Source organism: Pelecanus crispus, chromosome 17 (genome assembly GCF_030463565.1).
Source record: "Pelecanus crispus isolate bPelCri1 chromosome 17, bPelCri1.pri, whole genome shotgun sequence".
NCBI lineage: Eukaryota > Metazoa > Chordata > Aves > Pelecaniformes > Pelecanidae > Pelecanus > Pelecanus crispus.
The window spans coordinates 4,382,991-4,407,981 of record NC_134659.1 but is presented as its reverse complement, the minus strand read 5'-3'; the positions used below and the strand labels follow the sequence as shown (position 1 = coordinate 4,407,981).

Genomic DNA, 24,991 nt, shown 5'->3' with positions numbered 1-24,991 from the left:
AGTTCCTAGGACATTTGCCATGTCTTGGTTTCAGCTGCCTCCACTAATACTTTGGCCCTGAAATATTGCTTGTTTAAATGCTACATTACTATGAAGATTAAGAGATCAGCAGTTTGCAGGACCTGCTCGTGCATTTCCAGGGGATTTCTTGATGCAATCAGGAAAGGTGAGGAGTTCTCAGCTACCCAAGGCACATGGCCACAGGCAAGTTTTCTTGCATGCCCCTGCTGCTTACCAGGCTCGTGCCTATGCATTAGCCACAAGACTACCTGGGGAAGCTGGAGCACTGGAAAGCCATCGTGGGGACAGGGAGGTGTCCCCAACTCATCAGCTGAACATTTGGGGAATGCCTGCAAGGGAGAGGACATGGAAGCACCATCCCTCTCAGCCTCAGCGGCAAAAGCGGGGAAAAAAACCCCAAACCTTAATGATCAAACTTTCCAGGCAAAGCCAGGCCCATCCACCCACCAGCATGCCACGGCTTCCGCAGACGTCCCTCCCAAGGGGATGGGAGGGACATGCCAATGTCCCCAGGTCCTGCCATGTCACAGCCTGCGAGCCACCATGTCATTATCTGTCTTCAGCCGGTGCCAGGCAGGCAGTAAATCTCTCCCATCTCTCAGTAAACATCACCTCCTTGAGCCTCCAACCATCACCTCGGCAGCAGCGCTGTCAGCAAGACAGATCCCCTGGTTGCCTTGTTTACTGCATTAATCCCTACAAGCCTCTTTTAGCTGGAAATGGCAAAAAATGCACAGTGGGGGGGTGAGGAGGGGGCCTGGGATCAGGCTTTGCTGGAAAAAGAGCGGCGAAGGGGCACATCAGCAAAGCGGTTTGCAATGAGACACGAGCAAACACCGCTCCAGCACGTGCTCCGGGGCGATCACCTCCTTTCTGGGCACCCCTGCACCCTCCCGTGGGGTGCCCAGCAGCACCCTCCCTGCGGGCATGGGCATGCTGTGGCCACAGCCTCAATGCTGGCTAAGCAAGAGCCAGATCCTGACCCTGCGCTATCAATTGGCCACATTTCTCTGCAGCCGCCCCAGCTTTTAGCCTGCTCAGGTGAGACAGGAGCTGCTTGCAAGGGAGCAAGGATGCACCAGTGGCTTCCTGCCTTACACAAACGGTGCTTCTGCCAAGCACACATTGGGAAAGGGGCAGTTGTCCAAATGCTGTGAAACAATGCAGAATTCATCCCCAAATCCCCCAAAGCTGCGTGGTTTTGTACCCACGGAAGACGGGGCCCAGGGAAGGGAGATGTGCAAGAAGCGTGCATGAGAGGGAGCAGCCCTGGGAGCTTTGCACGGGGACCGTGCCTTCACACAGGGACCGTGCCTTCGCACACGCACAACCCAAGCAGGCTCCACACTCTTCCTGGATCACGCACAGCACATCGGGATGCACAAAAGCATTTCTGTGCAACAATCATGTCCGCTTTTAAGCGAGCTGCTGCCATCACAGCCCCAGCGGACACCCGAGTGCTCACGCAGGCGAGCAGCTCTGCATGACCCACGTTCCCCACGCTGCAGAAGTGCCGGCGTTTCTCCAGCCTTCCCCAAATTCCCCCCTGCCTTTGATGCTTAGCCCAAAAAAAAATAAAACCCACCCTCACAACCCAGACCGCCACACACAGAGCATTAATCGCCACGTAGCTGCCTTGAGCTGGGCTGGCAGCTCCGCAGCAATAAGGAGGTGGCCAAGCTGAAAGGCCGTAAGGGGAAAGCAAGCGAAACTTTCCTAACACCTGCCCTGGGCTCTCTGCCATCTCCTTTACGTCCCTGTGCACCCCGTGCGATACAGCAACACACAGCCACGAGCCCCCGCTCGCCCGCAGCATCCCCCCAGCTCTTACTGGTGCACTTCTTGATGCTGCTGCCCTTCTTCAGCGCGTGCCGGCTCAGCTTGCAGTGGAAATTTTCCTCCCAAAACTCAGCAAACCAGATGTTTCGGCGGTTGTTGTCCAGCGTCCTGCTGGAGAAGTAGCGGTCGAAACCTGCCCGGGGAAGAGGGGACGGAGGGGATAAATCTCTGGGATGGCAGAGAGAAGCTTAGCGTGGCCCAGAACTCCCGAGGCAGAGGGGAAGGAGGGTCTAGTGAGTGATGGGGTCTAGGGACACAGAAGAGTGTGGTGGGTTTGTGTCCGAGCTGCCACTCAGGCAAAGCTGCAGGCTGGAAAACCCACTCAGGGAAGACCTGCTGCAAAACACGGAGTCTTTCACAGCCAAAACCTTGCGGTTAAGGGGATGCTGTTGGGGGGGGGGACAGCCAACCCCGGGGGGAGCCGAGGGAACCCACCGAGCACAGCCCCTTACCTTTGACAGAGACCCGCTTGGGCAGGATGGTGACGGAGCCCTCGGCCACCTCCTCCAGGTGCAGGACCGGGGAGATTTTGGAGCCCCAGCTGTCTGAGCCCATCCAGATGAAGTGTCCTGTCTGGTTCGCCCTCTTGGCCGCCTCCAGCACCCTTCTGCAGAGAGAAGCAACAGGCGCTGGCACTCACCGGCACCGTGGGGCCGGGGCACTGGCTTCATGTCCGGCCCCACGGAAGCAGCGATGCTGGCACAGGGCATTTGTATATGTCCCCCTTAATTACCCAACATTAGGAAAAAAAAAAAAAAAATATCAGGTTATGCTGCAGCAGGCAGCAAAAGCGGCAGCACTGGAGAGCACGTGTGTGCTCTCAGCTCCGATCAGTGCTGCAAACCATGGGAGAGAGCCAGCCAGCGCTGCCAGTGCCCAGGACAGAGCTGAACTGGGTTCTGCTGGGCTCAACTGGGCAGCTGAGCAGCAGTGAGGAGCCGGAGATGCCGTCCGTCCTGCCAAGCATCCCTCATCATGGCCGGACACTCGGCCGCACACGCTTGCACGCTCCACCGGCGCCAGCCAGTTCAGAAAATCTTAGGAGGTGGCTGGGAGCTTTCCTGGATCTGACCCTCCGGGCTCTTTTTTCCCCAAGGCTCGCTGTCCCCTCGGGGGCTTGGGTGTGTTCCCAGCCCCATGGGAGCGGGGCCCAGGGCAGCTTTGTCCCCCTGTCTCCCCATGCAGTGAGGAGGCAGGTTTGTGACTCACCTCCCACCGTCGGGAGCTGATCATTTCAAGTCCAGATGGTGTTTGAAACGCGTGATAAGGAAAAAAAAATCCCATACAAATCGAGCAGAGAGTGGAGACAAGACGGGAAGAGGCAGGCGTGCTCTGGGAGCCGCAGGGCCAGCAAGCAGCCGGGGAGCCGTGCCGGCTGCTCCGTGCTCATCCCAGGTTGCTCCGAGCTCCGGGCACATCCCGCCGCAGGGGGGTCAGCAAAGCCCACGTCCTGCTCCGAGCACAAGCATCTCCAGCTGCCCGCGGTCCTCACGCGGGGCAGGGTCTCCCCAGGGCAAATCGAGGATGTTCCTGTGAGATCGGCGATCCGTGCCCAATCTGAACCAGGCAGAAATCCGAGCATCCCCAGACCGTCTCGCTCGGCAGCATGAGCCTGCGCGTTTCGGGAGAGGCAGCACACCACCTTCCAGGCTCCACAGCCCGAGCTGGCACGAGGGTCGGGATCACGGCCGTCTCCATGCCCGGGCTAAACCCACGCTCACCCGGTGCCAGGTGGGTGTGCATAAACCGCTGTTCACGGGAGGTAATCCTATTTGGATGGGTAAATGTTTACAAACCCCAGTTAATGGGGCTTGCCATTTACACAGCGAGGTAAATCCCCCGTTTCTCACCACACACCCGCGTAAATGTCAGGTTTGCAGACATTTCTATTAAGGAAGGAAAAAAGAAACTCGGAGCGTTTGCACATCTGATGTAAACTGATTTAAAATCGCAGTTTACCCACATTTACATAATGTTTGCTGATTAATAAATTAGATATTTAGGAAATCAGGGGTAGTTCCATGTGAATCATTCTGCTCCATAAACAACGGGAGCTGCAAGACGGCGCTTTGCCTGCAGAGCAGCTCATCACCTCAAAGCATGGTTGCGTCCCCAGCCCCGCCGGGCAGGCAAGGCGGTAAGGGGGGGGCCCCCGAAAGGTTCCCCCGGACCCAATCCTCTTCCACGCTGGGAGCTGAGGCTGCACAGCAAAGCAGAACCAGCGTCCGGATCCTACCGTGGCCGGTGCTCAGCGAGGCCCCACGCCAGCTCTGACCCAGTTCGCAAGCGGCGTGAAGCAGCCGGGTCGTGACAGCAGGGGTTTCCAAAGCCAACAGAAAGTGGATTTTTCCTCCTTTCAGCTCTGTATTGCTGTGGCTTGATGGCAGCAACATGCCAGGCAGCCGCTCTGAAGTCAGCTCTGGTGGGTCCCTGCTGCAGACGTGTCCCTGCCACGCTGCAAGGCGCATCCTCTCCTCACTGCAGGCGTGTCCGTGCCACGCTGCAAGGCGCATCCTCTGCCCACCACGGACACGTCCCTGCCACGCTGCAAGGCGCATCCTCTCCTCACTGCAGGCGTGTCCGTGCCACGCTGCAAGGCGCATCCTCTGCCCACCACGGACACGTCCCTGCCACGCTGCAAGGCGCATCCTCTCCCCACTGCAGGCGTGTCCGTGCCACGCTGCAAGGCGCATCCTCTGCCCACCACGGACACGTCCCTGCCACGCTGCAAGGCGCATCCTCTCCTCACTGCAGGCGTGTCCATGCCACGCTGCAAAGGCAGCTACGCGGGCACATCTGCTCTATGCTGCAGAAACATCTACGCCACATCTGCAGATGTATATGCACACTGCAGGCACGGTCGGCTCCTGTTGCAGTGCCCAGCTCCTGCCGTTAGCATCCCACAGCCCTGCCCGCAGCACGCGTAGAGCCCACGTCGGGCTCGGTGCAGGTGCCCTGAAGTGCATTCCCACCCTGCAGCCTCCCCCCGCAGCCAGGCTGGCCCCTCCGCACCTGATATCGTCTTCGTTAGCGAAGATGATGACGGCCCGCGCGTGGGAGGTCTCCAGGAGGCGGCGGATGATCTTGTCGAACTCTCCTGGCTTGGGCTCCCGTGGGATCTTGACGGACTGGGCCACACACACACCCCCTGCGGCAGAGAGACCCCAGCGCTGAGACAGCCCTGCAAGCCCCCCTCCCCTGGGGACAGCCCCCCTCCCAGGGCTCCTCAGCCCCACAACAGGCAAACAGGGGTCTCCCCAGCTCACCTGCACCCCAGCCCCAGGGAGGGGCTCAGCACCACGCCACCTCCACAGCCCAGAGCCCCCCGGCCACCACCCAGCCCCCCGGGACACGTCCCCAAGCCCTCCCCTTACGCCTCCTCTCCCAAGTCACTGCCTTCACCCGCTCCTCTCCCCCACAGCTCAGTCCTTCTGCGTCGCCTTCCCTCCCATCCCACATCTCCGCAGCTCATCTCTGCCTTCCACCCCCTCCTCTTAGTACCTGTCAGCTCCAGCCACAGCCACACCACGCCCCGGCCCCCCGACAGACACAGAGGTCCCGTCCCGGCGGCTCAGAGAGGATTTTCCAGCCAGCTCCGAGCACCAACCCCTTCCCAGCCCAGGACTGGATTTTGCAAAGGGATCTGCACACGCAATGGTCAAACGCTGGCAAAACCAGCCCACGGGAAGAGGAGGCGATGGGCTGCCCCAGCACGAGCCCTTCGCCCCTGCGACAGCAGCCTGACCCTGCAAAGGGTTTTGTCCCCATCCCTGCGGCACCAGCCGAGCTCCCAGCCCAGCTTTCCACGGGGCAATTGCAAAAGCAGCTAATTAAAATTAAAAGAGACAGGGGAACGCTGGCAATTGGAAGAGTCCCCACACATGGCTGCTGGGCTCCCAGCCTCCAGCTCTGAAAAGCCAGAGCCCTCCTGCTCCTGCATTTTTGCAGATGCCAATAAAAAGAGAGATGGGAGAGAAAATTAAACATTGTGGGACCTTCTGGATGTAATTGATGGTCTCAATTTGCATAGTAAATGACACGGCTGATACCTCGCCTGCCACTAAAAGATCCCCGCTTAAGCAAAGGTCAGAGTAATTAGCACACGACGGCAGGGAGAGATTTCCCAGCTTACAGCCCTGGAGAGGAGCAGGGAGAGGGTGGGACAGGGACGGGGACAGGCACCGAGGCGGAAGCCTCCAGGATGGGAGGGTTCGCTCCCTCCTGCAGGGCTGGAAGAAAATGGGGTAATCCGGCCCCTTGCAGCCTCACAATGGGGGCGGGATCGGATGGGTGCTGAGCACCCAGCAAGGGAGGTTGCAGGGATGGGGATAACAGCATCTCCCAGCAAATACCCGATGGCCGGAGCATTGCCCACCCTGGCCCCACGCAGCCCAGCCACAAAGAGGGGGGGGGGGGGTCAGGTTGGTTTTTTTTTCCTATGGTAAGAAATTGGGCCAATTTGCTGCTTGTTTCCCATATGGGGAGCCAGATGGATGGAGAGGAGGGAGTTGGATAAACAGACTCCTGGACAGACAGATCAGCCAGGCGAGACAGGCAGCAGCAGGCAGCGCTGGCAGGACTGGGACGTCCGTGCCTGGGGGATGCTCAGCCCCGGTCACTGCCGAGCCCCCAGCCAGGCCAGGGTGGCACCGGCTGTGCCGCCAGAGACAGCGGCTCCGGCTAAGGAGCCCGTGCAGCTTAATTACAGTTTCCATGGCAATAAAAGGAGAAAATCCAACAAAAGCAGCAGTTTGCAAACACGAGAGCCTTCCAAAAGCCCCGGCGCAGGGATGGGCGCGTGCACGCACACACGAGTGACGGCTCAGGGCTGGCATAAATGCACACCCACGCGCCACCGAGCACCAACACGGCGAGGCTCCCGTGCCATCCATGCTCTGCTCCGGGCTCGTGTGAGCGCGGGAAGGTGCGCACCACGCTGCGTGTCCCGCCACGTCGTGTGCCCCTGCACACGAGGGTGCCCACGACCACATGGCACAGGGACATGGGGGTTCCAGGCACGGACACGGTGGCTGCAGCACCGGCCCCTTCCCAGCATGGCCAGAGCAAACCCAGCTTCAGGACTTTCCCAGCAAGTCCTTGCATTGGGATCCTCCCTACGCGTTTTATTCTCCTTGCCCTGAGCAGTGGCTTTGAGCATCTCCAGGATCCCATGGCCGTCCCATGTTGGCTCTGCCCGCACTGCTGGCGTACACAGGACCCCATCCTGGAGGACGCTCAGCAAAAGCAAGCTCACAGGGGGAGGATAAACCCCGCAGGGCCAGCAAGTGGCCTTGGGTGAGCTTGTGGCAGGCACTGTCTTCTTGTACGCATGGCAAGAGGAGGTGGCAGAGGAGACAGGCCCATAAATAAATAAGAAAGGAGACTAAATCGATGGCAATTCAGAAATGACCAAGTTACTCAGCAGCTCCGTTAAATCAAACTAACGAGGAATGTAACAAAAAACGGATAAGGGCAATTAGGACGTAATGAGGACCTTATTAACGTGGCGGCTGGAGAGCGCGGAGCATGTGAGCAGGACACGGCCGGGCCGGCAGGAGGGGAAAGTGGGGATGGGGACCCAAAAAAGTGGCTGGATGCCTGGAGAAAACTGCCCTGAGGATGGACGCAGATGTCTGCCCGTGCCCTACAGTTTACTACAGCTCAGTGGGGCTCTCCAGCTTAAAAATAACACAACCCTAACCCAGCTAAAAGCTCTCGGAGGGTCTGGCAGCCCCGCATTCCCACAGCGCCCTTCTCCAGCCCATGCATCGATGCTGGCAACACTGCTTAACGTTTTCATCTTCTTAATTAATGAAATCTTCTTAATAATGAAAAAAAGAGGGCTGGGGGTCAGGGAGAGGTGGCTGGGGTGGGCAGAGCTGCGCGTTTCAGGGCAGCCCCGCTCACCTCCAGCAGCCCAGGCTCTCAGCACCTGCATTATTCATGGCCCCCAAGCACCACAGCGGGAAGGGGGATTTGCCAATTGATGCTCCTACTGTCTTCGCACAAAAATCCATTTAGTCAAAACACTCCTTTAAAGCAAGAAATCAAAGCACGGAGGCGGCCCCTCTCCCTCCTCCGGCGGGACGGCACGGCATCGCTCCCCAACTTGGGCTAAGGTCTGACTCTGGGAGAAGGCAGGAGGTGAGGAACGGGCACCCCTTTCCTCCCCCAGCTTTGGAAAAGGACCAAAGAGGAGCAGGAATAGTGGGGAAAGCCTCCAGGATCGGGACAGCATCCCACAGCCAGCTGCCAGAGACAGCTCGGAAACAGGCACCCAATTTAAGGATGCTCCGACACAAGATCCCACGCACGCCATCGCTGAGGGGCAGCAGCATGGGATGCAGGGTGCTTATAGCAAGAAAAAGCCTCAAAAAACCCAGCTTGGACCCATTCCCAAACCTCCTGTGGGCTGGGGCAGCAACCAGGTACCTGGAGCTGCAGACCCAGGGTTTGGAGCTGCTTTTGGCTCCTGGCCCGAGCCCCCACGGCGGTGGCATCCCAGTCCCAGGGTTTGGAGCTGCTTTTGGCTCCTGGCCCGAGCCCCTGCGGCAGTGGCATCCCGGTCCCACAGTGGCAGAGCCAGCAGCTTCGCAGGGAGGCTCCTGGGAAGAGCCAAGGATGAAATATTCAGCAGCCTGTATCTGGGGAAGCGGAGACCGACAGGGAGAGTGAAATGGGAGGGATGTAATTATGGGAGGTGGCCAAGTGTGCCCAGCATTGCCACTTGCAGCCCTTTCTCTGCTGCCTGCCAGAGCTCGCCATAACGAGCCCACCCCGGTTAATAAGCGGCAGCCACCCCATCCCGCCCAGGCGGGTCTCAGCACAGACGCCCATCAGGGCAAGAGGGAAAATCTCCCGTGCAAAACCGGGCCGTGCAGCGAGAGCGGCTCTGCAAAGGGAAGGGTTTGCCCGGGGCTCGTCCTCTGGCAAATGACCCACCCTCCTGCCAGGAGGGCCAGGCCAGGGGGGACGCATCTGCACCCAAGTCCCACCTTGGCTGCAGAGGCAAAACCAGAAGGGTCTGTGCCTGGTGCCACCCAACAGCCCTGTGCACCCACCCCAGCCACGCAAAGCTCGCCTGTCAGCGTGTCAGCGAATCACAGAATGGTCTGGGTTGGAAGGGACCTTAAAGATCATCTCGTTCCAGCCCCCTGCCATGGGCAGGGACACTTTCCACTAGACCAGGCGGCTCAGAGCCCCATCCAACCCGGCCTTGAACACTTCCAGGGATGCGGCATCCACAGCTGCTCTGGGCAACCTGTGCCAGTGCCTCGCCACCCTCACAGTGAAGAATTTCTTCCTTATATCTAATCTAAATCTACCCTCTTTCAGTTTAAAGCCATTAGCCCTTGTCCTATCGCTACATACCCTTGTAAAAAGTCCCTTGCCAGCTTTCTCATGGACCCCCTCCAGGTACTGGAGAGCTGCTGTAAGCTCTCCCCGCAGCCCTCTCTTCTCCAGGCTGAACAACCCCAACTCCCTCAGCCTGTCTTCTAGCAGAGGGGCTCCAGCCCTCGGATCATCTTCGTGGCCTCCTCTGGACCCGCTCCAACAGGTCCACGTCCTTATGTTGGGGGCCGCAGAGCTGGACTCCAGCAGTGCTCCAGCTGGGGTCTCACCAGAGCGGAGTAGAGGGGCAGAATCCCCTCCCTTGACCTGCTGTCACAGAGCTGCCACAGCACAACGACACCAGACTCTAACCCAAACCTACCCACTTGGAAACGTGGGACTCCTGAGCAAGGCACGACAGACGCCCCAGCGTGCCTACTCCGATACGCTTTGCGACCGCACTGTCCGTGTCCTCAGCCCTCCAGAGACTTCTTAATGCACACAGTGTCACCCCCACCCCGGGCAGGGCAAAGCCATCCGGGAGCAAACCACTGCCTGCACCATCCCCAAGCACGTGGCTGCATCCCTCCCACCGGCATCACCCCCAGCCCGGCGGGATCTCAGCCTCCGCCGGCATCCCCACGGCTCTGCCAGCCACTCGCCGGGGACCTCGGGGACTCTCCTTATTAAGGTGGGGTTAACGCGTGTTGTCAAACACAGGTCAGGGTTTAATCTCCACCATTATGTGCTCGGTGGGAGCGCAGCTGCTCCAGGAAGCGCGACGCTGAAGTGCCCTCTTGATTGCAGGTAGATAATAAGCTTTTGCTGTCGCTAACGTACACCATCAATCAGGGAGCGCTCTGCCGGGGCTCCCCGCAGAGCTGGCTGCTGCGAAGCGCTGGGTGAGCACTGGCTCGGCGCGTTGGAGAAGCGGGGCCCGGCTCAACCATGCTGGGAATGGCGATGTGCGCATCCCCTCCGCTGCGATGCGCTCGCCGGGCGGCCCTGGGCACCCCGAGGAGGGGATCGGGCTCTGCACAACCCAGCTTCTGCAAGCAGCACCTGCATGGCTCCCCTGCCTGCTCCTGGCCTTCCCTTCCTAACCCCAGCCATTTAAATGAGATTCCCAAGCCCAGAGTCTTAATTGGCGAGTGGCTGGCTGCTCCCCTGCCCCGGGATTCATTATTCATGGCACTTCAAAGCCTCCAGGAACCAACTCGTTAGAGGAGAAGTCATTAGGGACACGGCTCTGTGGCCTCGCAGAGGCAAAGCTCCTGTGCCATCGCAGGACCGGTGTGCTTTGTTGTAATCACACAGCACGGGATGTCCTGCACAGGGTGAGGGTTTGCACCGTCCGTCCATCCACCCACCTATCCATCCATCCATCCATGCAGCAACAAGTGGCTTTGCAATTTGGAAAAGGCTCCCTACATCCTACGGGTACCTGCACACAAGCCCGGATGGGGAGAGCGGTGTGATGGGGAAACGGCCCCGTGCCATGGCACGAGCTGAGGCAGAACGGCAGCGCCGGCCACCCCGGGTGCCGTCACACGCGGCTCTAATCCCCGTTTTGTTGTGGTGGAGCCCTAATGAGAGCGATGCCCAGATTAGCTGGCACAAACGCTGCAATATCCCAGGAGTCCCAGTCCCGCCGCTGGCAAAGCGCCTCCGCTACCAGCTCGGGTGTGCCTGGGGACACCAACCTGCCTTTGTCACCCAAAACCAGCCCCAGCGCATCCCCTGGTGCAGCCAGATCTCAGCTCGTAGACTCCTGCACTTCACTGCAGGGTGCACATCTCGCCCCTTCCCTCCTGGGAATACAAAGCAAGGAGCGATGGCAGCTCCCTGACCCCCGTGTTTTTGCAGCCTGGTCCCACTTCGGGGACGGTGGGTCCCTCCTTGTGTGCCCTGGGCTCTGCGTCCCCATCACCGGAGGCTCCTGGCACTTTGCCGCCTGCCTCGTCCCTGGAACCGGCTCCCCTCATCCCTGGAACCGGCTCAAATGCTGCTCTTCAGTGTTTTGAAATCTCATCAGACATTATGAATCTGAGCAATTTGCGCCTGCTTTTCAACTGCCTGCCTTGCCGGGCTAAATCAGTAATTAATGAATTTGCAATGGGGGAAAAGAAGGGGGAAAAAAAAAAGCAAGTCTTCAGCTCAAACCTAGGGCCTCGGGTGGGATGCCAGGGAGCAGAAAATGCAAGTTTCTCACTCAGGTGGGAACACCGCAGACTGTGTCCATGGGAAGGATCTTCTCCTAAAGACCTAATCGGGGGCTTGGGCGAGTCAAGCCCCCCAGCTCCTGCAGCCCCTCTGCGGGCGAGCCGCCCCTTGGGCTGCATCTCCTTCCCCCTCACCCTGCTCCAGCCTTGAACCGGGAAGAGCCAGGAGACTCTAGGATTTTGGGGGAGGTTTATAGCAAGGTTTTGCAGTCTTTCCCCCATCTACTGCTCTGCAAAGGGAGCATCGCTCTGCGGTCAGAGGCTTGAGTTTATTCTCTGCAGCAGAGACCCCCGTCCATCACATGACTCCAGGAGCTGGGGCTTGAAGTGCCAGGTGAGTCCGGAAAGCAAAGACAGCTTTTTCCTGCATTTATCTCATTTATCATAATCATTTATCTCATCTCTCCTAACCCAAGCCCACAACATGGAAAACGCATACCCTCTCTGCTTCACCGATCCCCTGGGGCTGCGTCTCCCATCTCGCCCCGTCTCGGACCGGACCTCGCCAGGAGCTCCACGGAGCTGCCGGCATTTGCCTGGCACAACCAGCCCGGGTCACCAGCCCGCGGGCACCCCCCAACACACACTGAAAATATTAAAGAGCGAGATATCGACTCGAGGTGCCTCCGACGGCCAGGTTTGGGCTGCGAGCCAGAGCCCGCGCGCCAGCCTCGACCACAACTAATAGCTTCTCTCTGTCCAGCCTCCCTCCCCGCTTCCCCCGCACAGAGGGAGCGCTGCGAGGCGGCAAAGCAAGGAGCGGGGCGAAGAGGCGAGGGCAGCGTTATTTACGGGCAGATGGCAGCCAGCAAACGGAGTGAGGCGTGGGGCTGGATGGAGCGTTTTCCCAGCCCAGCAGCCCCAGTTCAGCTCTGGCTCTCCCCAGTCCCAGCCTGCAGGACACTTTGCATCCACCAGCAAAGAGCTCGAGGGCGGGGAAGGTTTTTAGGTGGGGAAACTGAGGCACGCCTCCCTTCAGGCTGTATTGGGGTACGCAGTGTGACAGTACAAAAAGAAAAGAAGCACCGGGGGGAAAGAAATAGGAAAATAACCCAGGAAATGTGGTTTCAGCCTCCGAGGAGCCTGCAAGAGTTTCAGGACCCAAAGTGGCAATGGCAGCAGAACCTCAGTGACCAGACCTGTCCCTCCAGCTCCCCGTCCAGCACAAAGAGGTGCCACATCCAGCAGGAGCTGGCACTGATTTTTGTGCAGGGAGTGGGATGACAGAGACCAGCACAGAAACTCAGGGGATGGGTACAACCATGATTTTGACCTGCTGGGTGCCAGGGACCCTTCCTGAGCCACGCTGCGAAAGGACCTGCTCAGACATGCTCTATTCAAGCCCCAGAGGGGACAGAGATGCCACCACCCTCGGTGTTACCGGCCAGAAAACACCTGCAGGAAAAGGTTCACCCAAACCCCGGAGCAGGGACCCTTCAGGCTCTCAGCGTCGTGCCACAAAAAAACGTCCAGCTCTGTGCCAGCTGGGAGGATTTGGCTGGGGAGCCGAGACGCCGGCAGCAAATACCAGCCCTCCGGCGAGCCGCGGTAATTGAGTGCTGACTGCACAAGAACGGCCATCCGCAGGGATGAAAGGGAGCTGGATCGCCAGCCCTGCTCTGCCCATCGCACCTCGCTGTCGCGGGGCTGAAGGTCACTTGCTTTAACTCCTGCACGCATTGCTGGGGCGGGGGAAAACTCCAGGGGCAGGTACCAGGGGCAGGTACCCACCAGCATCATCCTCCCATCCATCCCCGCTGTCCCGTGGGGACGGCATCTGCAGAGCACAGGATGGGATGATCCCCAAGGCCAGCAAATAACCAGGACTTGCTAACAAATCCAAACCTCCAGGACTGCATATACAAATCTGCTGTAAAGTCATATTCCATGCTTGTTTATGCCTTAAGACTTGGGAGCGGCTTTTGGGGGGTGACAACCTGATGCATTAACCAAAAGTAATGAACTCAATTAAAACCAGAAAGAGACGGCCGTGAATGTCACGTGGGGATGAACAAACGCATCTCAAATATATATCAGCCTCTTAACTAAAAAGACAGAAAACTCAATGAAGGATAAAACAATAGAGGGGGGAAATGACAGCATAAAACTGATCCAGAAACATGACTAAGGAGTTCTGCATTTGGCTGGAAATATTACCCTCTTCACAAAACCGAGCGCTGCACATTACGACGCACAGCATAACGTGCCGCGCTCACCACCTAAATTACCTAAACATAAATCTAATCCTTCATCTCTAAGAGCTCAGCGACAGCAGAGATGTCAACGCAAGCAGAGCTACAGGGCTGCGGACGCGTCTGCCCATCCAGTAAATGATGCCACGGATCAGGGTGATGGGGAGATGCTGTACAAGGGGAGAGGAAGATGGGGACACTGGGGACCCCCCGCTGCTGGCCCTGCCTTGCACCTTGGTGTCAAGGTGTAAATACAGCTGAGACACACTGCCTTTGCAGGGTGCTTTGGGGGAGCACTTAAAACACTTCAATATGGCCAAAGAAAATTCATCCTTTGCAGACGTAACATCTTTGCACCCGAAAAACCTTCACTCTGGTGAATAAGGACTGTCCGGCCATTGGTGCAATCCCCAGCAATCGCCAACAGCATAATTGCCAGAGTAATTGCGATATATAAGATGTAACGGCCTTCCCAGGTCAGTCTGCCTCGGCGGCCCAGGGCCAGCCCCGGCTGCAAAAAATAACCTGTCCCCAGGGCGAATTTCTTCTCCCCCCACCGGCGGAGGGCATCGGTTTGTGCCTTGAGCAGAAACGCTTTCCACGGCGACAGCGAAGGCTTTAACACGAGGCTTTGCTAAAAATTGAAACTGAAGGTCAAGTTGATAATGCATCAGAAAGCAAACAGCTTGAATGCTAACTGCTAACTACAGCAATGAGCATTATTGCCTGATGGAAATAAAAACCGACGCTGAAGACTCAGGCTTGGCATGAAAAATGAAGCGGCTCGCTGTTCGGGAGGAGCGCGGGGAGACGCTCGCCCTGATCCCAGGGTCGGCTGGCTCTTTCCCCCGGCATAAATACCCCAGCCCGGGTAAACTCCGCCACTTGACAAACTGCTGGCAAACCCTAGGCAGAGGCCAGATCCTGAGTCTGCCGACAGCTCTTTTACATCACTTCGACAGCCTGGAGGCACCCCGAAGCAGCAATAAATCGCAGGACCCTTTACACTGCCAGAGAAGTGCAAATGAGAGCCAGGCGTATACAAACAGGCTATAAAAGAAGGGGACGGATCCTTCACCCATTCCCAGCGGCTCTGCGCTGCTGTAAAACCTTTTGGTGTCAGCGGAGCTGTCCCTGTTTATGGGGGAAGATAGAAAGGTGAAGAAGGCACAGCCTGGGCCTTCCTCCAACCTTACAGTTGCCACCACAGGTGGCAAGATATTCAAATTAAAAAAAAAAAAAAAAAAAAAAAGGGAAAAAAAATAAGAAAAAGCACATTCTTGGTCCAACTGCACCATTATTCATGGCTGTGGAGCTACCTTCCGCGGGCAAAGCAGCGAGGCCGGCCCCCGGCGCTCCCTCCCAGGGGAGATGCTTTAGGGAGCAGCTCGGAGCCCACCCTGGCACCCAAGGGAGAGCCGCTTCCCCGGGGCCCCGTGCTCAGGCTGATGTATGACGGCTCTTACAAATAAACGTATTCCTGCAGCACAAGCAGACAAGCAGCGTTACTGCTGATAACGCATGGGCTGCACTTATGCCGCTGTTATACTGCAATTACAGTGGAATTATGCTTTTTGATAACTAAATTATCACTAATGCACATAATCGTTGGGTTATGTGGATACACAAATTACAGGACTGCCTCAGCCCCGGATTAATACGTGCGCATTTCGACTCCATGTAGACTCGTTTACTCTGCAATTACGCCGTCATATCATTAACCATCTGGTTATAGGAATTTGCGGTAACCACAGGTATCTCAAAGAAGAAGTGCTCGTGCTGCAGTGGGACCACCAGTCATGACAACCACTCCTTACTGGTGCTTAATGGAGGAGAAGCGTGGGTTCCAGTCGTGCCCATACATCAACCCACTCCTCCCGGCCATGTGCAGCCTGGCACCCGGACCCGCAGGGGAGCAGCAGCCATGGATGGGGCCGGAGAGCATCCTCCAGCTGCGCTTGCTGCAGGACAAGGGCACAACAGGGCCAGACATGGGCTAACGAAGCTGCTTAGCCCGGTGTTACTGTCACCTCCCCATGTCACCCAGCCGTCCCAGCAGCCCAGGACCTGATGGCCCAAGGCGGGCAAGGAAACTCCTTTTTTGGGTGGAAAAATGCTTACGATAATGCAAAATGTGTGTGTGTGTCCCCCCGGCAAAAGGCTGCTTTCCCTTATTCCTCCTGTAGTGAGATGAGAATCTCATTATCCTCACTAGCCAGACGGGGCTGCTGTTAGCATTTACAAACCCCGGGAGGGTTGGCGGCGAAGCTGTGAACAGAGCCATAAACGCAGCCCTTTGCTCGCAGCCCTGCAGCCCTTCCATGGCCACCCCATCCCGCGGGGCACCCCATCCAGCTCCCCCAGACCCGCCGGGCACCACGCGTGCCCCGGGGCACCTTCCCGTCTGCAGCCCCGTCCATCCCTTGCAGCAACGCGCCGTCACACCCGGCTGCGTGCAGACACAACCCCGGCTCAGCGCAGGCACCGCTCGCACCCGCATCCCCATCACGGGGCACGCAGGCGGCACGCCCTGAGCCCAGCTCTATGACAAGCATCGCACCCGCCTACTCCGAAGCATCCCCGTGCGCTCCTCCTTGCAAAACCGCAGCCCTGTGAAAATATTCTGCTTTTCAAGTTAAAATCCTGAAGAGCAGATTCCAGGTTGAATCCCCAGATGGGTTTCTCTGCATATTAAAAGCACAGCCGGTTCCCAGTGCCAGGGCGCGCGCGTGAGACAGAATTAACGCTGTTCCTATTTATAGGGCTTTGATTAGGAGCTCGTCACCTAGAAGTTTTTATTCCCTTTATCCATTTATAAGGCCATAACACAGTTTGACTAGCTCCAGATAGGCTGGTGTCCCACCGATTTTGCCAGAACTTAATGTGCCATTCAGATACAGTTAAGCCAGTAATAGGCAGCAGCCTGTGCGCTGCAGGGTTTTAACTGCCTCAGAAAACACTCTTTAGCTCCCGTCTCGCCCCGTGCACGCGATGCTGCGGAGGCGAAGCAAAGCCGGAGCAAGGAGGGAGCCGGGTGCTGTGCCGGTCCCTCCACAGGGTCTTGGGGGGGCTTCAGGCTCGTGGTAACAGCACCCATGACAGCAACACCCGGGGGTCCTCACCATCCCAGCTGGTCCTGGGATTGATGCTCAGCCATCAGTGCGTACCCACCAGCTCCTCCGCTGCTCCCGAGGCTGCTAATCCCCACTAAGCATCCCAGCGCTCCCGTCAGCAAAACGCTTTCTGGCTCCAGACAAATCCTCCCAAAGAGTTTTGCTGAGCAAGGACTTCCTGCCTGTCCAAAGCCTATAGACAAGTTAAAGCACCTGCCCTCAGGGATAATTCCACTAAAATTGGGCAAAGCGCATATTGATGCCAACTTTATTTTCTGTTAAAACCTGGGAGTATTTGTAAAAGTCTTTTCTTTTGGAACGCGCCCAGCGCAGTGGCTCAGCCACAGAGGGAGGGAGTTAGACCGGCTCGGCAGCCACCGGCTCGGCGGATCCAAGGTCTCCTGGTGAGCAGGGAATGGGATCTCAAGATGCTTTCCAAAAGCAGCTGGCAGCAATAAAGCAGCCTGCCCTGCAGAGCAGGGACAGCTTGCGATTGCTGGTCCCGATCCTTGCTGGAGAGCTTGGATCCTTGCTGGACTCCACATTGTCCTTGCAATCAGCACAGCAGCCCCAAAACCCGCACTACCTGGGACTGTCCCCCAAACCTGCTTATGCACCGCAACCACATCCCAGCTCAGGCCAAGAAGCCCAACCAGATGCATCCCTCCATTTCCATCCATTGCCTTTTCTCCTCCAGCCCCAGCTGCTCCAAAGCCCACGCCAAGCCCCCATCCGGGGGGAACCCCAACTCACCATCCTCCCTGGACTTCTGGATGAAGGCCTCCACGCCGCTTTCGCCATAGCTGCCCTCGGAGGCCAAGGTGGAGACGTAATTCCACTTGAGGGCTTTGACGATGTCCACCATGGCTTGGGCCTGGTAGGTGTCAGACGGGACAACACGGGAGAAGAAGTCATAGCGACTGTTGTCGCTCAGATCCGGCGCGGTGGAGGCATAGCTGATCTGTGGGATCTGGGATGGAGAAAGACAAAGTTTCAGGAGAAAGAGGTGATCTCCAGCCCACTGCGATGCCCTCACCTTGCCCATACTGCCAAAGCCCTGCTCTGGAGGAGAGGGAGGTGGAAATCAAGGAAGACTATGGGTCAGGTGGGAGCACGTGCCACCAGACAGACATGGAATGCTCCACGGCACCCAGGACCAGCAACTCATGGAGGGGAGACAACGAAGTGGAGGGTGATCAGCTCTACTGGGTCTTGGTGGCAACCCAAAGGCTTTGATCTGGCGATTTCCACCCATAATTGGCTACGGGAGACACAAAACCACCCCAACCCATGTCGGGACACACATCTCCTCTGCGCCCTCCAGACCAGTCTAAACCCACACACACCAATGTCTGGGAAGGGGGAATATAAAACCATCAGAAAGTGCAGAGCTGCTGCTTTACATTTCTGCCCACAGAAGTGCCTGGCTGGGCAGAGCCCAGCAGGTCAGGAGGACTCCAGGATCTCCTGAGGAAGAACAGAAACCAGCCCAGGGCAGAGCAGCCACCACTAAGTCCCTTCGAGCTCCACCAAGGAGCCGGGCAGCCCCAGGCCTTGCAGGGAGAGGTCCAGAGCATCCCAAGCTTTCATTTCTGCAGGTGACAACACCTGCCTGCCTACTTTGATGTCCCCTCCGTGCTCCCTGGGTGCCGGCCAGAATGAGAGCTGTGGGTGCCTCTAGGTGCTGCCTGGGCGAAGGGGACCAGCACCATCCGAGGAAAGCAGGTACCAAGCCTTGGCTGCCCACGCTGGCCCAGCCCCTGGAGATGTCAGGGCTCGGGGACCACCTGAAGCTCAGGGACACCCAGTGGGACCCCAGAAGGGTTTCCCGAGCATCAGATGTGCCCAGACTGGGAGAGGCCAAAGAAAACCTTGCTCCTGCCCCGGACAGCACTGCTAAGGTCTCCCTTTGGGTTCCTGCCCCAGGAAGGACAGATCCGACCCCACCCCACGAGGTCCTGTCCACCCAAGCCATAAATAAGTCCTTTAAATTAACTAGAGCTGCCACACCTCACACAGCACATTAGAATGATTTAGCACCAGAGGATCATGCAATGCTTAACACTTAAACAGCACTTGACATCTCCAAAACACCCCACAGATGCTAATTTATCTTAAAAATGGAAAAAGCTTAATAAATTACTAAGCGCAGGTTCTCCCCACTAGCATGAAGCTCCCTACCAAAGATGTACCAAATACCCGGACAGCCCCATCCACCGTCCCCCCATCCCAGGTACCCCTCCCGGGTGCAGCCCGACACCTCCCTGGCACATTGCAAGGGCTGGCAGAGCCCTGCCCGAAGCCTGGGCGAGGTTTTAAACTCAACTGCAGGTTGAATAATTGCAGGTACAGCCCCCCCATGGCTGCAGAGATGGCGACAGCCCTACCCAGAGCCAGTACAGCCCGGGGAAGGGTCTGGCCACCCGCTGCCCTCTCACCTTCCCTCAGATGCCGCTTTACTGCCAGGACAGAGCAAATGGAGGAGGAGGAACAGCCCAGGGCGTCGCCGATCCCAAACTGCCCTGTGCCTTTGGGGCAAGCGGGTGCAGAGCAGCAATCCCCAGCTCTTAGAGGACTTTCCCCCTCTCCTGCTCCTTCTAATCATGTTTAGGAATAATTCAGTAATTGTTGCTTGCAGGAACACAGATGCTGCCAGAGCCATGGGGGATTGCAATGGATCCCAATAATCCCCTGGGTTCAGGAGGCACCTGGGTCGTGCCAGATGCCCAAATCAGCTCATGCTGCCTTTGGCCTCACCCATCACCGCTCCCCATTAAGCAATTAGCCAATTCCCAGCAGCAGAGACATCTGGGTGGGCTTGGAGGGGACAGGGAGAGGCTTGGGGTCTGTAGGGATCCTAGTTCATGTTATAAGATCCAGCCACCCTGCTGGGAGCCCAAAATTTTGGTACCTGCCTCTTAATGATGGTGCTTCACCACCACAGCTCCTTGGTTAAAAATCAGTATCAACCCATCCCAATGCCTCGTCCAACCCGTCCCTGCCCCGAGGCGGGGAGCAGCCCCCGTCCCAGTGGGCACAGCACCGTCTGGGTAGTGGCAGACCAAGGATGGGGGTCTTGCACCCGAGCCACCCGGGTCTCCCAACCCTCCCGGGTCTCCCAACCCTCCCGGCCCCCGTGACCCACCCCATCCTCCTCCGCTCCTGCTCCCCCGTTGCATCTCACTGCTTCTCCTTTGTTTCTGAATTATTTTCCCCTCTTCCACTCCTCTCTCTCTCTCTCTCTTAAATGCGATACCAGTGTTATAAACCCACGACTCCACCTGAATGCTAAACGGCCCCTGGAAAGGAGCAGCCACCCTTCTACCTACCTGCAAAATATAAGATGAAAAAGGGGAGAGATGGAGAAGGAGTGGGAGAGGGAAAGGAAGGAATCCTTATCAAGGCACAAATAGGATTGCTCTCTGTGACAATCTGCTTTGTGCTCCTTTCCGAGGGGCTGTGATCTGCTCGTTGGGTATCAGTGACCGGGAGCCGGTGCACAAGCCTCGATTAAAATTCTGCTCAGCAGGCACGGCGCTCCTCTGGCAATCATTCATCCTGGGGAGGGAACGGGGGTGGCTGCTCCATGCCTGCGCTCCTTCCCTCCTCCCTGCCTTGCCTGCAGCCGCGCGGGCCAAAGGACGGCACAGGGGGCTTGGGCTGGAGGCCATGCATGCAGCGGGCCCGCGGATGAGGGCAAGTGGGCATGGAAAGCAGCAGTGCCCACGTCAAAGGGGATTCAGGGGCAGGAACACAACCCTGCCTGTCCAGAGAATCCTTTCCCCGATGGTTTTTTTTCTCTGCACAGTGGTTTAGTTTAAATAGATTCCCTGCCTCCTCAGCAGGGCACTGGCATGGAGACTTCCCAGCTATTCCCTGGAGATGGGAGCATCCCATCCAAGCCCAGATGCGCCTGGATTTAACCCCCAAGTGCCCATCCTGCTTGAACCCCTGCTGGAAAACAAAGCCTAGGAAATACCTGTTGATCTACAGGCTACGAACTGGAAGCTGTATTTTAACAAACAAATGGAAAGAGCTTTTCTCTGTCTCTCCTCTGCCTTGGATGGAAGCAAAAATAAAATACCAGTTCCCAAATGACCGTTTCATAGACTTCTTCTGCCTTTTTTCCCCTCTGCCTTTTTGATCTCCTGGTCTACAATGGCCTAACTCCTGGCACCAGCTATTTTCTCAGATAAAAGACAAAAGGCCTTTTAGGTCCATAAAAGCAAAATGCAGGCAGGGAATTCAGGGTTCTTAGAAAGAAGAAGGATGTGGTGGGGAGGGGGAGCTGGAAACATATCTCAGCTGCATATTTGGGCACCAGTGGTGCCTTGCCTGGCTCATCACCAGCCTGGGATAAATACCACGGTGGTGGTGGAGAAATCAGTGGGACCAGCTCTCCAGCACCCCAAGTCTCCTTTGTCCCATCAAGACCCAGGAGTAACCCCAGGGCAGGGGGGAAAAACCTCCTTCTTCCCTTATTTTGAACTGAAAACCAGAGTCAGCATCATCTAGAAGCATCCCCAACCTGGAGAAACGTCCCTCAGGGTAAGAGAGCAGGCAGGAGCCGGGCTTGGGGGTCTCATCCTGCTCCCCCCAGCCCCTGCGTCAATGGGCTGGTGTGATCAACCTCAAATGCACGGCAAACACACCTTGATTGCGTACCCATTTCATTACTGCTGGCTTACGAGCTGATGCGGCATTTTCTCTACCGGCAGCGGACAGAATCCTCTCCAGATCGGGGAGAATTAGGCAAAGGCGGCGATTTCAGCACGGCCCCAGCCAAGGCTTGGGGGGGCTGCAATGCTCCAACTTAAACCATCAATTTGAACATCAGCCTTCTCAGCCAGGAGGGAAGGAGCCAAAAAACCAAACGGGCCATTGCACAGCCAGAGCTGCTCACACTGGTTGCGAGCATCCCCATGAGAAGGGGCTCCTGCACCGGCCCCGCTGCTCCTGCACCAGCCCCCCCGCGCCAGAGACAGGGTCGGGAGCAGCTAATTCCCTAACCATAATTATTAATTTCATGCATATCTTATGCAAACCTCTGGTTCACCGACAAGATGGAATTGATTTAATTAGAATTTCCATCATCGAGCCATTTGGATGGCAGCTTTTAATTAGGGAGAGTGTAAAGCACCGCAGGGGCTGGAGGAGCGAGGGGCTGAGCGGGGATGGCCAGACCATGTCAGCAGAGCGGAGCGAGCTGCAGCCCCCGGCCTGCTGCCCCTTCCCTGGGGCCACAGGATCAGGCCCAGTGCCAAGAGAGGATCCAGCCCTCGGCATCTCCTCGCACCCCGCAGACCCTGGGCTGTTCACCAGGTCTCCGTGCCTCAGTTTCCCCAGCTGAAATGGGGGACAGGGCAAGCAAATCGCTCAGGCATGGCAACGCACCGACATGACGCAGGGCTGATAACAAATTCCTCCGTTTCCCAGCTCCGGTGCCACCGAAAGGCGGTCGCTCCGGGGTGACACACAACAGCCGCGCTCGACGGGACACAGCTTGGGACAGGGAGCAATGGACTCCCCGACCTGCCCGCTCCTTTCCCGTGACCTGTTAAAGCAAGCGTGTAAATCAGGCAGCTCCAACACCGGCGCTGACGCCGGCCAGGCACGGGCTTCTCAGTCCCTTCAATAAATCTGGCTCTTGTCGAGAAATAAAGCACCGGGAAGCACGGCAGCTGCGGGAGGATCTCCTGGCCAGCCCTGGTGTGGGCTTACGCTGAAAGGAGATGGCTCACTCGGGGGTGCCGGAGGCAGACGTAAAACCAGTGATGAGAAAGAAAACTTTTTCTTAATTGCCCATGGACCCGGCTTCCCGTGCTGGGGAGGCAGCTCCAGCAGAAAATCCCAGTGCTGCCAGAGGGTGGTTGCATCCCTTTTTCCAAAAAAAAAAAAAAAAACAACAAAGCCAACCAGCTCCCATCACAGCTGAGAGCAAAGCAGAGAGCCACGGCCGCTGCCGTTCGGCATGCTCCTTGCCGGACCTGCCATCCCCTCTGCCTTCAGCCTCCCGCTCCTCCTCGCAGAGCCATGCCCAGGGACCACAGGGAGAGCCGCCGCGGCCGGGGGCTGCGGGGTCGGGGCAGCCCGGGGGAGCCAGGCAGCTGCAATTTGTTTTAATAAACCCAGTGAAGAACAAGGAAATGAAGTGGCAGGAGTGGAGCGGGTGATTAATCAGCGCGTCCCCTGGCCGATTTCCACCTTCCTGACTTCATGAAGGTTATTTACCTACTAAATGGGGAAGCGTGGTGCCAAACGCACCACCCCTCCCATCCCACCGCCCCCAAACCTTTGGGGCATCCCCCGTGGCAGGGAGCAGACGCAAGCCCGGGGGGCTCAGCACCGGGGGCCTCATCCAGCTCTGTACCCCCACCCCGGCTGCAGCAACCCGGCCCCAGGCAGCAAAACCTCGCGTGCCTGCAGGTGCAGAGCACGCCCGGCTACGCGATGGGCAGCATCCTCCGTTGGGTGAATTATTCATGCTGTACAACACCCCTGCGCTAAAAAGAGCTGCTGCACTCTCTGCCACGAAGAAAACAAGCACCTCAAAGTGTCCGGCGTATGTCAAGTCCATCCTCTCACCAGGGATGCTCCTCACCCCAGCCGAGCACTCGAACTCCATCGTGTCCTAGGTCTTTCTAAATGGGGTTGAAAAATGCACCCCAGACCCTGACACAGCTTTTCGGGGATCACATTTGCAGGGGACGAACCTGGTTCCTTTGATACTACCATTGCTGTGGTGGCTCAGGAGAAATCGGGTAGAGCTGGGGCTGGAAAGGCAGCGGAAAGGGGTGGGAAGGAGCTGGAGCGTGCCAGAAAGCTCTTACAGTGACGCCAGAGAGATGTTATCGCAAGGAGCCGAGACCGGGAATCTGGGGGAAGCTTTTTCTGCAGGCAGAGCTACGAGGAGTGATGAAACCAGCTTGGACAGAGGATGCCGCATCTGCAAGTTGTTCCACTGATGTACAGCTTTAATTAGGCAGTGGAATCTAACGAAGGACACGTTATTTATTTATGGAGCGTGGGAGCGACGAAACCCCTGGCAGGGAGGGGCAAGGCTCGCCGCCAGCGGGGGAGGGCTGGTGGGCTGCGGGAGGGGAGCCGGGCTGGAGCCAGGCGGGATGCGCAGGAAGGGAGCGTGGGATGGGGTGAGGGACCGTGGAGGGGGTCGGCGTCGTCCCGGGGCAGGAACGGCCACCTCCACCACGCGCGTGGTCGGAGGTAGAGATGGGGCCGCTCCAAGCTCCTGGGGATAAACTGGGTGGGGGGTGCTGCTGTGACCCCCTCCCAGCGAGGGCTCCGCAGCGCTCGCACGGTGGGATGCAGACCCGCTGGGAGCGGCGAGGGGAGCCGTGCTTGAAAAGGGGCTCAGCACAGGGAGGGGACGGCTGCTGCCTGCGACCCGAGGGGCGCGCGGGTGCGAGCGCACGCCCAGGTGCCGGGGAAGCTGTTTGCTCCTCACCTTGTCATCATTTCTAATGGCACCGAGCCCCATCCAGGGCAGGCAGCCCCAGTGCCCCCCCAGCATCGGGAGCGGGTCCCCCTCTTTTGGGGGCCTCCCCCAGCATCGGGAGCGGGTCCCCCTCTTTTGGCTCCCAGCCCTTCACACCAGCGTCCCCTTGCTGGGGGAACGCCGAGGGCTGCTGGTGCCGGCGCTGAGGGGGACGTGAGCAGTACCCGCCTCGTGCCACGATGCCACGGCAGGAGCCAGAGCTCCGCTGAGCGTCATTCCCGAGGGAACGGGCAAAGGCAGCCGCCTGCGCAGCAGCAAACGCTTTGCTGAACCTCAGAGCGGAGTCACCCGCGCTTAAAGGTCAGCAGCAGCGTGAAATGGAAGTTGCCTTATTTTCATTTTAAGCATGTCCCTGCCATAAACCCACTATTTGAATAACAAAGAGCGGCAGCAGCTCTCAGGTCGTGACAGGGAGGGGGGGAAGAGCCGCCTCGAGCCCCCCGAGCCCCCGCCACTGCAGGAACACGGCCGTGCCCAGCGAGGCGGGGTGAGACCCCACCTCCCATGGGAACGATGTCCCTGTGCTGGGGACCGCCGGGGAGCGCACCCACTCCGCACCCACCCGCCTGCACACCCCGTCACCCACACACAGGGATTTGCTGCTGTCTAGGAAGGGTTGAGCTCGTCCTGCATCGTCCCCTCCCAGGGATTTCGAGGGCTCCATCCTCTACCCGCCTCACTGTCGCGTTGGGCTGAGGTCAGCTCTGGATTTTAAAGGTGCTGGGGACACCCAGGGCTTCAGACGTGCCCTCACCA

General features: G+C 58.0%; 1 protein-coding gene across 1 annotated transcript in view; it reads right to left on the bottom strand.

Moving 5' to 3' along the window:
• The window catches only part of GRM4 (glutamate metabotropic receptor 4), a 43,486-nt gene that overhangs the window by 16,168 nt on the left and 2,327 nt on the right, over positions 1–24,991 (bottom strand). The window contains exons 2-5 of the mRNA XM_075722220.1: positions 17,473–17,689; positions 4,873–5,008; positions 2,313–2,467; positions 1,853–1,993 (exon numbers count right to left, since the gene is read on the bottom strand). Coding sequence (XP_075578335.1) covers positions 1,853–1,993; positions 2,313–2,467; positions 4,873–5,008; positions 17,473–17,689 — 649 coding nt within the window. The remainder of the gene's footprint in view (positions 1–1,852; positions 1,994–2,312; positions 2,468–4,872; positions 5,009–17,472; positions 17,690–24,991) is intronic.